This window comes from Calonectris borealis, chromosome 1 (genome assembly GCF_964195595.1).
Source record: "Calonectris borealis chromosome 1, bCalBor7.hap1.2, whole genome shotgun sequence".
NCBI lineage: Eukaryota > Metazoa > Chordata > Aves > Procellariiformes > Procellariidae > Calonectris > Calonectris borealis.
Window position 1 is genome coordinate 41,524,807 of NC_134312.1, and position 16,733 is coordinate 41,541,539.

Below are 16,733 nucleotides of genomic sequence, written 5' to 3' on the forward strand. Positions count from 1 at the left end.
GCTAGTAAAATAGAAGAAAAATGATACTGTATTCTGGTCCATAACCACTACGGTTATACTGTATGCTCAAATCTATTGTTAAGGCTAATAATCCCATTTGCCTGTAAGCACATTTGTTGCCAGCCGCTTTGTTCTTAATACATTGTGATTGCAGCTTCAGTTCTGAAGACTTCTTGCTGGATTCTGCTGGTATTCATCAGAGGTCGCTCGGTCTGTGATCTAGGACTGTTCGACAGCTAGGGACATTTCCGTTGCTGAAGAACAAATGATGCCTGTCATTCTCCTTATACCCAGTCTCATCTCCCATGATGCCATAGTATCTCTTTTTGTTTCAGATGAAAATCCACTTGTAAAACAGCATTTTTATTGACATACAGTATCAAATATGAACACATTAATCCTCTGTGTGTTATGACAGGTGCAGTTTATGAAGGAGCTGGGGATATCTTTGTATACATGGCCTCACTTTGGACATGAGGGACAGTATTTTCAAATAATAAGTCAGTTGATTTTCAGAACAGAGAAGCTCTGTACTTTTAGAAATCAGGCCCTTTGAATATGCCTTATTGTAGGTACCCTAGATCAACTAACACTGGGTCTTTTTTAGCCTTAGCTGGTCAAGAATATCTTTTGGAGACAGCCACACACTATTTCTGTGGCTCTTGTTAAAACCCTGTAATGCAGGTTGTTTCTTCTGTTACAGCAAAAGTGTCTGAATGATATGGGAAACATGACTTTCTGACTGTCAGTCTCCTCTCTGGCAAGATTGCTCAATGTTTATTTTTAAAATATACAGAGACTGTTGGTTAAATTATGAGTGTGTGTGTACTGCTGGGTGTAAATGTGTGTGTGTGCATGTGCGATGGTTATTTAAACCTCTAAAACTAATTATGGTCTCTGGGACAAAAAAAAAAAAGTTTTATATGTTGGATGATAGTATTGCTTCAACATATTGAAACTTTTCTTTTTTCTTGAAGGCTTTAAAAAGGGTTGGAAAATCTGTAAATATCCAAGAAGTAATGGATCAGTGGACACTACAGATGGGTTATCCTGTTATCACTATCTTGGGAAATGAAACTACGGACAATGTCATAGTGATCTCCCAAGAGCGTTTTGTTTATGATAGTGATGCTAAACCCAAGGATCCTGCCCTTGGAGACAACAGGTACTTACATTTCTCAATGAATATCTTTCAAGAGGCTGTAGTTGTATAAGTAAGTGCTTCATGTGTGTATTTTTATGAAGATGGTTCTGTAGAAATCTCTGAGCTTTGCTTGGTATCAATAGCATGTGGTGGCCCTTCCATTTGAACTGTAGTAAAGATGAGGCTAGTTAAAAGAATTGAAAAAAATCATTAAAGTAGTAGAACCACAAGATAAAGCTTTTAAAGTGCCCATTTGCATCCTGACAGTTCTCTCTGTGACTGTGTCTTACGTCTTATGTCACACATCTATTTCCTCTCCTTTTCTTTTGATTTTGTCACACACCATGAAGTAATTTGGAATGTGGTTGGAAGATCTGATAGTTCTTTTTAAGTAATTCTTTGGAGTGGACCTCTCTATGCTCATACATCAAGTAGGCAGATGTAACCGTATGTTGCATATATACTTCGCTTGACTTGGGAAGCAGTCAAGAGCTGAACTGGACCTCTTTTCCAGGCAGGAGGTTCCAGCTGTTCCAGTTTTGAAGCCAGCTGAACTGGTCCTATGGGGACTGTTACACTGGCTGAAATCAGCAAGCGCTTACACATCTCTGCCCCTGCCTTTTTTCCCCTTCTTAGATTGTTTCCTTCCTCCTCCCAGCTGACTCCACACACTTCCTTCATCCCAGAGACAAGCTGACATTCCTGGCTGATGCTGGGGAATCCTCATCTTATTGTTTAAAGCAGTTTTGGCATCATATTTCAAGGCCAAGGATATAGAGCTAGAGAATTACAAGATAGCCTTAGAAGCTTCTGTGTTCACCTATTCATGCTCAGTGGGAAAGAGGGCACACTCTCAACTTTGAGTATTCTGTGCTTGTCTAGTAGATTTAAAAGGTAAAAGGTAAAATTTAATACCAAGTTTTGCTTGACTGGAGCTTATAGAATATTCCTGTTGAGGAAGGCCTGAAAATATAGTTACATTTATTGGGAAATGTTTAGAAGTTCGTTATCCTCTTTTAGAACATGAATATTATGGAACTCAAACATGACACAGAGTAAATTACTGTTTTTCTGGCTGTATTGGAACAACCTAGCAGGGTATTAAGCATCTGTTTAAGTTCTGGGCTGAAATGAGTTCCTTTGTGAAAAAGAGATAAAACAAGTGAACGTGGACTGTTGGAAGTGTTCATGACTCACAGTTCAGTGCTGCATGAGTGTGGTTCTCCCTTACTCACTTGAAAATTTCTTTTGTGCAAGTGTATATACCTGTTACGTAATCTGAGTGGATTTTACTACTCAGAATAACAGAGATTATTAGTTTTTGGTCGATTAAAACAGAGATATTAAGGCTTTTAAGGATTGTAGAGACTTTCTTAAATAGATTTGTCAGGTACTCAGTATTGATTGTAATAACTGGTACTGTAATTCATGAGTAAAGACTACTGGATGTGTAAGTGTTTTGTAAGGTGGAACATCAGGGGTGAGAATTAGACTTAGTTTTATTTTCATTTGTGACATTAATTCAGAATTCAAACTGTATCTTGAGATATGTGGAAGGGTAGCGTTCTGCACCACTAGGGCAAGTTACGCTGGACTTTTCAGGAGATTTTACCTACATATTTTATCATAGTTATAATTTCTAAACATGGGAAGTAAGATTTAGTGCTATAGAGAGCACTGAAAAAGGTATCAGCATGGGCCCTGCCAGGAATTTACTGTCCTAACAGGCAGTACAATACATATTATATGGATCTCTTTTGCAAGTCTCTTTCCCATTCTCTTTCCCCTTTGGATTTGTTTTTCTCTGTGCTTCCACGTCCTTTTAACCACAAATGGGAAGGAAGCCCCTTGCCCAAGGAAGGCTTTACAGATGGGATGTTTACTCCAGCCAGTTAGATGATGGAGCTAGTTTGCCACTTCCCAGTTAAAGCTATTTGAAAGTCATATTACATAAGTATAAATACCAAAGAACAGGAACCATATACATTTAGCAAAAGGTGAAACTTGCCTGTGCCATTCACCTTTCAAAAATCATCCACCAATTTATGTTAAAGTCCTATGACTTAGTTATAAATTAGTGTCTAGAATGTTACAACTATGACCATGCAATTCATTGGTGCACTGCCCACAGGCACATGTGGCTTGGTATGCACAATGGCTTTGTGTCATTACATGTTCTTTCATACCATCAAATTAAGTAGAAAAACAAGATTGGAATACTGAGAATAAATTTACTCTTTCTGACAGCAATGACGTAGATCTTTTCCAGGGTTTTTTTTGTGTTTTTTTTTTCATTGGAAAAGTAACTATTGCTTCAATTACTGTGAAAGCAGTAGACAGGGAAAATCAATCAATGTGATGTCATTTTATAATTCATGATACATTACTCCATGTTGGTTTTTAACATTGCAAGAGCTGAAGTTTGTATGACATGATACAAAGGGGCCAGTTTTTCTACAAGTACACAAAGTGGGGTGATAACTGGAATGGAAACAGCACGTTGACGGACGTTCAGTAATATTGTGAAATGCAGTGTTCTAGCTGATTCTGCAGGTGGTTTTGGTCAGGACGTTGGCAAGGGTTTACTGACTGCTTCAGCAGGGCCTAATAGCACAGGTAGATATTGTGGGAGGCACAGAGGTATACATATACACATATATAACGTCAGCCTGCAGGCTTTGGGGGTGTTACCTATCAGTGGCCTAATTCACAGTCCAATAAAGTCGGTGCTGATCTCCCCTGCATGACCCATGAATTAGGGATTGGACACATGGCTCCCTGGTGAACGATAATAGGCACTGCAAATAACGGGGAGCAAATGGTATTTATGCCACATTTGAGGCCCTGCTCTTGCAGAGCGGGCAACATTGGCTTCCTTAGGTTGGTTTATCTATGGATTAATCGTGATGGTCATTTTAAACACCATAAATAGTAGAGCTGCACAAAACACAGAAAAATGTACCGGTCCAGGCCTTTCCAGGAGTTTATCATCTAAACAGACAACACGATATGCACTGGAAGGCTCCGGGGAAGGCTCTTAAAGCATCCATCTGCCACATAGTCTTTAGTTATCCAGAGGTGGGGCTGTAGTTCAGCATGGCACAGCAATAAACGTCAGTTCTATTGCTTTCAAAGTGATGAGGAGTTTAAACTTCTGGTTCAGACCCTCTCTAGGCAAATTTAACTTTGCCTTCCTTTAGAAAGAGTCACTTCAGAGTAGGTCTATTTGCTGCATAAGAAATGCGAATAAAGAGGCAACTGAATATTTCAGAATGATTTTAGTTTTATAAAATGTCTGTGCTTTTCTTTATGTTATGTATTTATGCAGCAATTAACTGTTAAAAATGAAATGCGAAGCAACATATTTAATTTTTTCTCTGAAATCATATAGAGGAATATACAAGCAATAAGCAGATTTTTCTAAGTGATAAACGGTGAAAATGAAAATTGTTGCTACCTTTGACAGTGGTTTACTCCCAGTTCTACCTAGTCCATTGCTATAAGTGTCTTTAATTTTACTGCAGAAGAGAATGATTACATATAGTTGATTTTCCCACCTCATGTACAGTTGGACTACTTGTCTCTCTATAACTGCAGAAATATGTGTTTCAAGGGCCATACATATATAAACTGCGATTTATTTGTGAGTGTAGAATTGACTGTATGGCATGCTAGGCTCTAACATTTGGCCTGAAATTACAGAAGGTATACAATTTCACTTCTTTGCAAACTGAGCATAGATTTTACTTGACACTGAGGCTTTTACATGATCCATACTTCTCATTTTATGAGAGAATAAAAGTAACAATGACAGATACCTTTTCTAGGAACGCCATTCCTCAGAAGGGCCAAAATCATTGGGCTTTGATTTGAATGTCAAAGCCTGTGGCTGGTACAGTGTTTCAGCAGCAATTTCAGCTTATCCAACCAAAAGTTTAAAACTCCTTTAATAACTGTATAATTCATATTCTTCTCCCAAATAACAATCCTTTAGTTACGTGTGGGTTCAGTCCTGGACTCCTGTATACCCCTGTGAGAACAGATTATGCCCTTACATTATAAGGCTACAGGGGAGGAGGTGATATTCCATCTGACAGGGTTCAGTGGGTTTCCCTGCTGACAGAGAAAATGATGATTTTAAGGCACCAGTCTCATCCATCATTACAAGAATGGCTCACAGATATGACAAGAAATCTTATGAAAAATAATCTGTGGTCTAGACAACAAACTAACGAGTTTTGATGAAATCTATAAACCTTTTATATACTGTATTGAAGAGCAGACCAAAGCTTTCTGGTTATGGGTATAAGTTTTGCCTTTTAAAAATATACAGAACTTGTCTCTTCAAAAGTGGAGAAATAATCTTTCCAATGTTATCAAAATAATTAAGTTCATGGTACTGAGGTAATATTCACTTGTATAGCATTCTTATCATGCATGAAGTTTCTGTAGCTAATCTTTGCTTGTTCATCTAATATCCTAAAGGAAAATGTCTTGCTAGGCAATGAACACAGCTAGCTGTGGGGAAAGAGAGAAAAGGAAGAGGTACAAATCGGGATATGGACAGGGTATTCATTCGTGATGTAGTGCGGTAATCCTCGGTACCTTTCTCCGTGTGGTTGAACTAGGGAAAATTCAGTTGAATGGTGCAAGCCAGGGACATGACCAGCAAAACTAGAGCTGTACAGACTCGTGGGTCTAACAGCATGTAGTAATTATGACAACTGAAAGGCTTTACAATGGGCAGCAGAGCTGCTCAACAGTCACTCCACTCCAAGATGAATGATTAACTGCAGAATTTATTTCCCTTCAAGTCTCTTCTGAATTTCCTACACAAAGCTCATTTATTCAGGCTTTGTGGAAAAAGGGCTGTGCTTGTCCCTTTACTGATAATTATTTGAATAGTAAAAGCATAGCTGTGTTTGGATATTGCCATGTGTATTCTTACCTATTTGTATGGCATTATCACTTGAGCAGCGATGGGGAACTTACTCTGTCCACTTATCAGCTGAGGGGCTGGTTAAACACGAAACAAAATGTTAGGAGCACAAGGGGAATGCTGATAAGTATCTTTGAGATCTTCTTAGAGCAATTGTGGAATAATGCAGCATATCTAGTATTAATTATGTAATAAAAAGGACCATAATATGGACAAATATTGTTCTATAAGCTGAGGAAAAAGGGATTACAAAATATAAATAGAAAAAGAAGTACTCATTTACCTCCCTGTCTCTGGGAAATATCCTCTAATCTTCCATTTTCTCACGTCCTTTGAGTATTTTCTTGTTATGCCTTTCATCTTTACTATACCTGAAAGATTATGCTTATATCAGCGTTTCTGCTAGAAACAACTTTTGTGTTGCTACCTAGGGAGTAGATGTGGTACCCTGGTTCATCTTGACTGACCTGAGTGCCTCTATATCAGCTGTAATAGCAATGAAGGGAATGGGCTCCAGGAGAGGAAGGTACTGGTATTAGGCACAGAGGAAATGGAATTATCAGGAACGAGATTAAAAAGTCAGGAATCCTTAGTGGAGCACAAAACTGTGTGTGAACACAGACAGATATTGATTTAACCAGTTTTTTTGCTGGTCAAGCAGGGACTTGAAAATACTTGTTCTTGCAGAAGAGTGAGAAAGTGTGGGGAGCTCCTTCTCTTTACATGTACAGTGGTGTTTAGTAGAGGACAGCTCTATGACACCAATAGATTTTGTCCTTCAGTGTGCATAGGGACAGTCCTTAACCCCAGCAGCCTGAGAGAGGACAGTGCTGTGCAGAGTGTGGCTCCTCAGAACGAGCAGGCAGAAGAGCTGCTTCTACAGGTGACCTGAAGGAAGCCTGCCTGCCTGGGGCGCCTGCGGGAGGAGTGCCTTTGCTGTTGGATGCTCCTGTTGGTCAGCACAATACTTGTGCTGTGCACTGCCTGCTGCAATAGGATTTTTTTGCTGTAGAAGCCACTAGAAAGTCTTTTGTCTTGCCTTTTTATTTTTTAGAGGCTCTTCTGGTTGTTGCATTATTATTAAATCAGAATAGGAATTGCTCTTAAAATTTGCTCCTGCACATATCTGTGCTGATGTCTGTTCAGCAAGATTTTGATGCTAGCAAAGATCTCAAAAATGCCAATTGTAATTTAACACTTTATTTCCAAAACCGTTTCACAGCTTCTATTTGCGAGAAGTGCTTCTCTCGGAAGTTTGTAGGCAAACTTCCAGGATGCTCTGGTGTGCAGGATATGGGCAACTTTCAGTGTTAGAATTTGCAGGATGCTAAAGAAGACAAAATTGGTGTATTGTGTCATTGCTTCCTGTGCGGTGGCAGCACTCGTATTCTGACAGAAGTTAGGCTGACAGGGAAAAGCTGCTGCTGTATTTTATTATCACTGCAGGCTGTGTCACTTTCCTCATCTTATTTGCTAATGCTAACTCTCAGGAGTTGCTAGATACCCAAACTAGTTAATTAACTCACATTAATTAAATCAATTTCATGGTGAGGGAAGGAGCATGTACTTGAGGGCAGCACTATGTTTTAATTCAGAGTGAGGTGGGGAGGAGAAGAGGAGAATCAGGGCAGCAGTGATGGTGGGGAGCTGCCTAACATGCAGGGGGAGGGAAAGGGAACGCTGTGTGGCAGGGTGCAGACATGGGTGAGAGTCGGGAGCATTAAAGTTGTGTAGCTGGAATAGGGAAATACGGAGAACCAGGGAAATGGAGAAGGTTACTTCACTAAGGGCTTTAGTGAAGTAAAGAGCAGATTGGGAAAGCCCAAACAGCTTTTGGCAGAGGCAAGGGTAATGGGAGAGATGAAGGTGGGTAAATGTCATATTTTGTTGGCTTCGTAAAAATCAGAGGTGTGGATTCCCTATTGTAGATCAGAGGATGAAACTACTAATGTGCCTCCTTTTTTACCTCTTCCTTCTTTTGCTTTCTTAAGTTGCTGATAATGAATTTTTTTCCTTCTCTCTGTATGTGAGCCTTCACGCGCAATAGTAGAATCTCAGATTTTATGGAGGAGATACTTTGGTGGGGGACTTTTAGGGAAGTTTATGGAGGAAAGAGAAACTGTGATAGGAATTATATTTTAATCTTGCTTAAATTCACAATATTCTGAGGAAAAATCAGAACTGAACATTGGAACACACTCTAACATACTTGGCATGAAGTCTCTGAGAACATATTGGAGGATTGTAGGCATAGCTAAAATGCTACTCTTATTCCTACTAGGGGGGGTCTCTCGTCAGCCCATAATCACGTCCTTTCACTCCGTTCAGAGAAATCTCAGATCTGCACTCTGTAGTCAAGGGACTGTGCTCGTGGGTAAAGGACAGCATAGAGATGGGGTTTGCATGATCAGCACCACGTGTGCAATTCTGCAAGGACGTTTTGCACTGGTGCAAGACGAAACAGAGGATGCCGGAGAGATTAAGAGCCTTTATTGGAGGGTAAAGAGGCAGCTGTTAGAATAGACACTTAACACTGCTTAAACCCAGCTTCTTTCTATCCATCTCTGACTCAGCACCCAAAATTGCTTGTCACTTTTGAAAATGAAGCCTTTTGTGTTTCAGTGTAAAAAGGTAATGTTAGGCAGGGGGGAGAAAGCATGTACTGACAAAGAATTTGTAGTATTTGTTCTTTGCCCACAATATTTTTCTAAATTTAGTAAGGTACTCTGCTAGCACTGACACTGAAATGAGTCAATTTTAGAGAACCCCATAATATTTATAACCACCTGATTTATAATTTATTTTGGTATGAAATGTTAAGCTAAAATTACACAGAACTTTGTAGAAGGTTTAGTAATCAGATAATTATAATCAGATAATATTATTTTATTATCAGACAATGCAGGTTTTTTTCTTTTCAAATTGGGTAATTTAATTCAAATTAACTAATTTAAATTACCTTTTGTCCACCCTTAAAAAAGCAATCAGACCAAAGGAGAGTGGCGTTTATATGGGATGGCCGAAGACATACAGCTGTTTTCTAATAGAATATGCGTGCTGTCATCTTAAGGCAGTCCCACAGTGCAGAGCCACGCATGGGCTCTTTTATGCTAGTGCTGCTGTTACAGCACTGAAGCCTTTTCTTATGTCTGGGACTTTGTGATTTCGCTGCATTCGTAAGGACATTATATTTGGCATAAGACTCCTGAAGAATGTAAATTGTTTTCCCTATTTCAGTTCTAAGACTTACTCATTGCTGAAAATTATTCCAAAGATTCTTGTAAAATCCAGGATGAGTTAGGACTATGGCAGAGTAAAGGAAAACCACAGAATCCGCATCTGTAACACATTGCTGTTAAACATATTAATCACTGTTCTGACTACAGATGAATTATAGTGTCAATGATTGTATTAAAATACATGCCTCTAAAATACATTCTAGCAATACCGTTTTGGCATTGAAAATATTTTCCCTCCATATCTTCGTATTTAGATTCTTATACAGAAAAACTCCAAATGATCCATGATCTATCCTAGAAATAGGTGCTCTTAGAAGCAACTACCAACCCTTATTTTAGAATATACCAATATGATTGCCTTTTTTAATATGAGTTTCTAAATGAAAGCGTACATAATAGACAAATATATAAACTTAGCAGCTGTATTGAGGCAGAACTGCAGATAAAGAGGCTTACCATCAGAAGCAAGTCATCTCAGAAGTGCTAGCATCTTTCAAGACCTAGAATATAGCTTCCTAGTCACCCTTTCACGCAATTCTAAACATTTCTCCAAATTATAAAGGTTATGCATAGTTTCCTCCATGTATGCAGCTAAGTATAATTTGTATTCAAAATTATAATAGGCCCACAATTCCAGATACCTTCCAAATCCCCAAGTCTTGCTTCCCTCTGAAATACGTATTAGGTGGACCCTGATCAGAGCCTTTGAAAACTTCAGACAAAGTAGATAAATCTTAGTAGTTAAAAGGCAAGACTGCTCTACAAATTGATTTCTGTTCATCTGTGAGGCATCTATTAAGTTCAATTCTATTAAAAACTTGCAATACTCTTCACAAACTGACACCTCAGGTGTGGAGTCCATTCAGATCCACCAGGTGGTCAAGCCATTCTCTGCCTGGCAGCACCTATCAAGAGCTGACCCCATTGGGCTGTTTTGGTTGGTAGGTTGCTCTGACTAAAAAGTTGAATTCCTCCATAGGTGAGGCATTAGTGAGAAAGAAGAAACTGATACAAAAATTAGGTTTTGACACTGTTGCATTGGTAACAGAAAGACCATTAATTTCTGAGTAACGTGTGCCTCAGTTGCAGTTTTGTTATCTGCTTAGACAATACTGCATGTGTATTACATGGCACCCTAACTGCATTATGTCTGGACTCATGGAGGAAAAAAATACAGTCTGTATTATAGTCAGATAGAGCTCCCTATGACTATGCTGGAACACTGTCTTTAATTCAGAGAGTCCACCAAAGTCCAAATTCTTACCTTGCTTTTGTAAAGGGGCTGGAAGTGCCTCTGCCCAGTATAGTCCAGAATGATCTTGGAGTAAACACTTCCACAATCTTTTTCTTTCAGTCTTTTTCTAGTTGGTCATGTAGTCACTGTTACTATCTTCTCTGTCCCTTTTTTTCCCTTAGCTTACCTTTTTCTTGTTGGCCAGTCTGTTAGTCTTGGGTGAGGGAAGAACCCCTGAAACCCCAGGATCCCAACCTTAGCACCATTTCCTTTCCTTATTTTGCTCAAGTCCAGCAAACTCTTGATATGCATTCCACAATTAATGTGGTATGGCACACTTACCGTCTCCTGCTCTCTTCATTTCCTCACTGCATACAGTGCTGCAGTCAGAAATTGTCTATCTGCAGGACTTGCGAAAGTCCTGTCAATTCAGACACCAGAAGGCCTTCTCCAGTTAAGAAAACCTAAGTGCTGTCCATTCTGAATTCAAGTTAGCTAATTGCAACTTCTTATTTGATTAAAAAGTCTGCTGTTGTCTGCTTTTTTATCACACTTGTAGGGGAATCCAACTTAATCAGTTACCTTTACCGGTGTTTTTCACTTGTTTCTCATTGTTGCTTGCACTAAACTTCTTGTTCTCACTCTGAACATAGGAATTAAGATCACACTGGGCATATGCCGATGACCAGTGAATACCTCCAAGCTGTGCTCAGTTGATCTCAGTTACTTCAAATTGTTCTCCTTTATCCATTTTTCATCTTGTATTTGTCTTTGCTACAATGTTAGTGAAATCTTCCTTTCCTATCTGCCATCTTCCGTGCTGACAGCATAGAAGGAATCTCTTGACACCTTGGCTTAGTATAGGAGGTGTAATACTTGCGAGAGTGGGAATAACATCTTCTTCTGTTGTGTTGTGCCTCTGGGCACAGCCTACAATCACTTTACTGGCACGTATTAAATCTAATGAAATCTCTGTGTTCTTCAGTCTTGTGAGAATGATATTCACAACATGAATATATTGTCAGCTCCTTATCCATTAAACAGAACTAACACTCTGTAGAATCACGCTTAATAAAAGTATGTGATTTCCTGTGATACTCACATAAGCTTCCCCTGGAACCTGAAACACTCTTTACTGAATGAGATACTATACTATACAATAACCTGGGAAAATCTCTATGATGCTTTTAAATTATCTTTCCCAACACAATCTCTCTAGAAAGTGTGGCTTACAAAATTTTACCCTGGTACCGCTGAGTTTTGCTTCGTGTATAATCTCTTTCTGTAGTAGGAAGCTCTAAAGCTGTTGTACTGTTCAACAGCTTATTTCCCACTGACCACCTTATGTCTACTTGTGCTCTCAGCCTAGGAATAAAAGCCTCCAGGCATCACGGCAACAAGGCTTGTAATTTCGCAGATTAGTTGATTAGATTAGATTCAGCTTTTCCATTAACAATTTATCTTTGAACCTTGCACTATCTTAATATTCAAAATTCACTGAAAACAAAGGCCTTCTTTTGCCTGGCTAACAGACATTGCAGTTGTCCTGGCAGGGAGAAGAAATGAGAGATCTCTACTTTCTTCCTGCTGTACTGATTTAATATCCAAACTTCACACTATCCTTTAGTTGGTTCAGGTTATCAACTTTCTATGCCCTTTATTTTATTATGGGCTTTAAGGTTATTAGCCAGAAACTTTTGCAACCATGCAGCTAAATGCTTCTTTTACTGGCCACTATTTGTATGTCTCTGCAGATCAGCCAAGTATGCAACTGAAGTAAAAATACAAATCTTTAATTCTTAGTTTTCATTTTGTTCTGTAAGACTTACTTGCTTTCCAAAAGGTCGCATTTTCTCATTACTTTGCTTTTGTGTTCTTTTGTCTCTGAAATCCCAACAACATGAGTTCATGTGGACGGCTCATAGCAAGGTATTCCTTTGGTAAGAAATGCCTGTCAGCATCCTAACCTAATCAAGGAATCGTCACTGTTGGTAAGGGCCACACCGGGAAGGTGTCTCCTCCTCAGACTCAGCACTGCTCACCCAAGCATATGTCTCTGTGTAAATGAAATTTCAGCATTCCCCATCTGGAGACCTGAGAATGGGAAACTAATGCCAAGGAGTCCTTGCTCCCTGTTTTTCAGCTTCAGCCACTCTGGATGTACCAAACTTTTATCTTCAACTGAAGAGACAGAGTTGGCATTTTGGATGTTAAGTTCTGGTGGTTAAAACAAGGAGCCAGGTGTCGTAACTGGTCAGTTTTATTCTTGGATTTTCTTTTTATTCTTTTTACTCTTAAATTTTTTTAATGCCTCACTTTATCTCTGTGTTAAATAGCTTTAATCATATCCTTCTGTGATATGAAGTCTCAGATTGTTATATTCTCAAAATACTTTACAAAGATTAGTAAGTGTTACAGATGAGCAAGAAAATGGATTCCCATCCCACAGAAATTTTCAACATATCAAAACATTTCCCTGTACTGAATCAGGACAAAAATCAAAGCAAAAAATTGGGGAAAAATTGGTTTAGAACATTCATTTCAATTTCGTAATTTCAGTACCTTACATTTCAGTTTCACTCATTTTAACTTCTCCCTTCAATTAACTTGTATTTCAAGCCGAAATTCATTTTGAATCAGCAAACTGGAAGTAGTTATAAAATATTTCAGCAGTGCCTGTTTTAAATATTATAGTTGAAAATCTGTGCTGAAGTGTTCTCTTTCTTATGAGCAGCTTGGTTTTTGAAAATTTGCCTTTTTCAGTTAGAAATGAAAAGGTTTCCTCGGGAATTGTGGAAGGTATCATTGTCAACAACGAGTGAATGGAGATGCTCGTTTAATTGCTTGCACAGGTGACTGGTGCCATTGGAGGTGCCCTCAGGTATCTTGCTTGACCTTGTGCTGCCACTACACGGGTGGGAGCATCTGTAGGTGCTGTGCCATATCTTTCAGCTCCTAACAGATGTCTCAGGTACCTCACGGCAGCTCATCTGACATCACCTTGCACAACTGAATTTAGCCCAGAGAAAGTCAGAGAAGAGTGATGGCTGAGATTTCACCAGTGCCAGGTGATGGAAGATACATTATTTCTGTTTTTCCAACCAGGGATAATTTAGACAACTCAAAATTTCATTTCTCAGCCTAGTAAGGTGTGCGAAGGTACATACAGCTTTTGGTGTTCAGCTTTTCTGAAAGTAGTTCTGTAGATGCTTTGCACTGAGCGGCATTAGGGGAAAAAAGCAGATGGCAAATCATTTGCCACATTTGGCTTTATTGACTTTGTGTGATGCTGCTGAACGTATAGCCTGTGTACAGCCTCTGATCTCATGTTCCACCTACAATGAAACTCTGTTTTCCTGTGCTGTTAGCACATTTGAGTAGAGGATTGTATCTCCTAAGGTCCCTTCCCACCTAAATCATTCTGTGATTTAAGTTCATGCTTGCCACTACACTTCAAAATAATTATGCTTCTTATATCCTGCTAAGAGGCAGATCACTTAATTTGCTTTTGTGCATAGCATTATAATTTTGTCCTTTATTCTTCTGTTGTTAGATGTAGTAAAAAATAATAATTTTTTTTCTGAAGTCTGTACATTGTTCTGTTCTTCTACCTTGTCATGGTTCTCCTCCTTTGATTTTCCAGCTAAGTATATAATCAAAGACTATTAATAGATGTCTTCTATATCTAGACATACCTAGCCTCTTATCATTTTAACTGTTATTTATGTATTTTTGGAGGTCCAGCTTCCTCATTAATGATTCCTAAAGAAAATAGCCTGTACTGGGATAAGAGGGAAGATCTCAGTTAAGAAATACAAGCAAAAAAAGAGAAATTAAATGGTTGAATTTCTCAGTGGAGGATCATAACCCATTAAATTTTTGAGAAATCTGTGCTGAAGTTTTTCCTATTCAATGATGTGATAAGGGGCATGGAAGAGTGAGGTGACAGAGTTTTCTGGTAATAGGAGGTTTGTGAGGGTAGTAAACCCAAAAGTTAATTACCAAGATTACAGAAGTATCCCTTAATGCTGGTTGACATGGTGATAAAATGACTGATGAAGCTTAATGTTGATAAATACAAAGGTGATACATGTGGGGAAGACAATCCTTAGATGCTCAGTGCTGAGTTCTGAAGAAACGGTTCTCTCTCAAGAAAGAGATCTTGAAGTTATGGTAGGTAATTTTCTGTAAACGAGCTCAGTGTGCAGACACAGTCAAGCAAGTAAATAGAACAGTAGGAATTAGTAGGAAAGGAGCGTATAAAAAGTATAAAGAGTGTAGAAGAGAAAATAATTATGCCACTCCTAATCCGTGGTAGACCTGCCTTCAAAGCATGGAGGGCAGATCTGGCTTTCTAACCTGGAAAAGAGTATAATAGATAGAAAAAATACAGAGGTGGACAATAAGAAGGATTAAGTATAGTTTCTGTATAAAGAACAGCAGGATGCATTAGGAGTGTTTAACCCAGAGGTCTGTAAAAGCAGAAGGATATAGAGAGGGATGTGGTTGTTCATGTCCTCTCCCATTCAAAAAGCGGGTTAGCTAAGTTCGGCTGTGGTATTTTAGGTACAGATGTTCTGTCACTTTACATGAAGCAATTACATTACTTGTCTACTCTTTATAATGCAGCCAAGGATAATAAGCTTCTGAATATTGAGCAGATATCTTCATTGTTCTGTGAGTAATGACTGAATAGCTGAACTTCTTTATTTAGATTTGAATCCGGGGAGAAAGGAGAAGTGTCACTGGAAGTACATGGTATTCACTAGAGGCAGTGGGTGAAAGCTTGGCACATTATGGTTACTGGGAGGATGAATCTTGAAAACGTATGGGTTTACATTTCAGTGAAAACGTTCATTAATGTGAAAAAGTAGTTGAAAAGGTGTGCAAAATCTGAAACTCCAGGAACCTTACCTTTTCTTTTTTAATGACCTGAGATCTTTGCTTTGTCAGCAGAAGAAACTATCTACTGCCGTTTTTGCTATGCCCTGCTTTGCATAGCTCTTTACAAATAAGCCAACTAATTGTTCCACTGAAAATCCAATGTTACTACAACATTACTGTTCATCAGAGGCAGAAGTGTGAGGCATCATGTTTGCTTAATACTTTATGGTCTCAGAATTTGCCCGTGAAGGGATCTCAGTTCTTATTTGTTGGAAGTCAAGGCATAAGCAAGTACTCATCACAAATATGATCATTTTCTGAGTGAGATAAAGTACATTAATACTGGCTATGTAGTCATTATGTAATGCTCAAGACAAAAAAATCTATATAATCTAATCAGAGCATAATTAGCTAGCTTCTAGTGTTGCATGTACCTTGGCAGATGCAAGATTGTATTACTTCATCAAACAAGTCCCTCTGATTATTCCTCAAGCTGAATGGAGATGCTAACACACTTCAGTATTATGCATTGATGCGGTGCTACAAAAAAAAAAAAGCACAAAAGCATTCCCTTTAATTGTGCATGTCAACCTATATTTAACTATTTCACATTAACAGTTTCTCACTTGTAATCAAAAGGCTTATTTATACTACCTTTCAACAAGATCCCCCTTTCCTACATCTCTTGAAGACATTTATGGCTGAACAATGTTATGTACAGCACAGTTCGTATTTACTATGTCTGTTCCAATTTTAGATGTCTCTCCCCCTCATCCTCGCAGTTAGTTTCTTAAATTCCTGAAATAACCCTTAATTTCCCCACAATTAAGTGGTCTGCCTTTAGCTCCCTGTTAAGGTGATCAGCTTTGTATCCAGAGGGACATCATGTGCAGATCCCTTTGAAGCTCAGCAGCATCTCAGGCAGATTGGACACACAGTTCATTAGCTCCAGGGGCTGAGTGAGCTACCTGAGCAGGCATCCGATTCCTGCAGACATATTCTTGAGGGTAGGAGGACGAAATGGGTGGTCTCAAGTCCTGCTGCTCTAGTCGCTGAGTCCTCAAAGCTGGATTCTTACTTTCTCTGGAAGTGGTTTGTCACAGCAGGCAGCAGATGGCCAGGTGGAACAGGATGCTCCTTTCCCTGGTCAAATACACACAGAAAACATACGTGCTCCCAACGTATAAAGAATACATAAAAGATGTGCACTACTGCCAGACAAAGCAGGAGGACAAAAGGCAAGTGGGCCCTCTTCCTCTTTTCTCTGTGAAGTAGAAGAGTGCGATAGAAAAG

The 16,733-nt window shown here is 38.9% G+C and overlaps 1 protein-coding gene across 1 annotated transcript in view; it reads left to right on the forward strand.

Moving 5' to 3' along the window:
- TRHDE (thyrotropin releasing hormone degrading enzyme) overlaps positions 1–16,733 on the forward strand; it is a 218,084-nt gene that overhangs the window by 141,256 nt on the left and 60,095 nt on the right. The window contains exon 9 of the mRNA XM_075150062.1: positions 978–1,165. Coding sequence (XP_075006163.1) covers positions 978–1,165 — 188 coding nt within the window. The remainder of the gene's footprint in view (positions 1–977; positions 1,166–16,733) is intronic.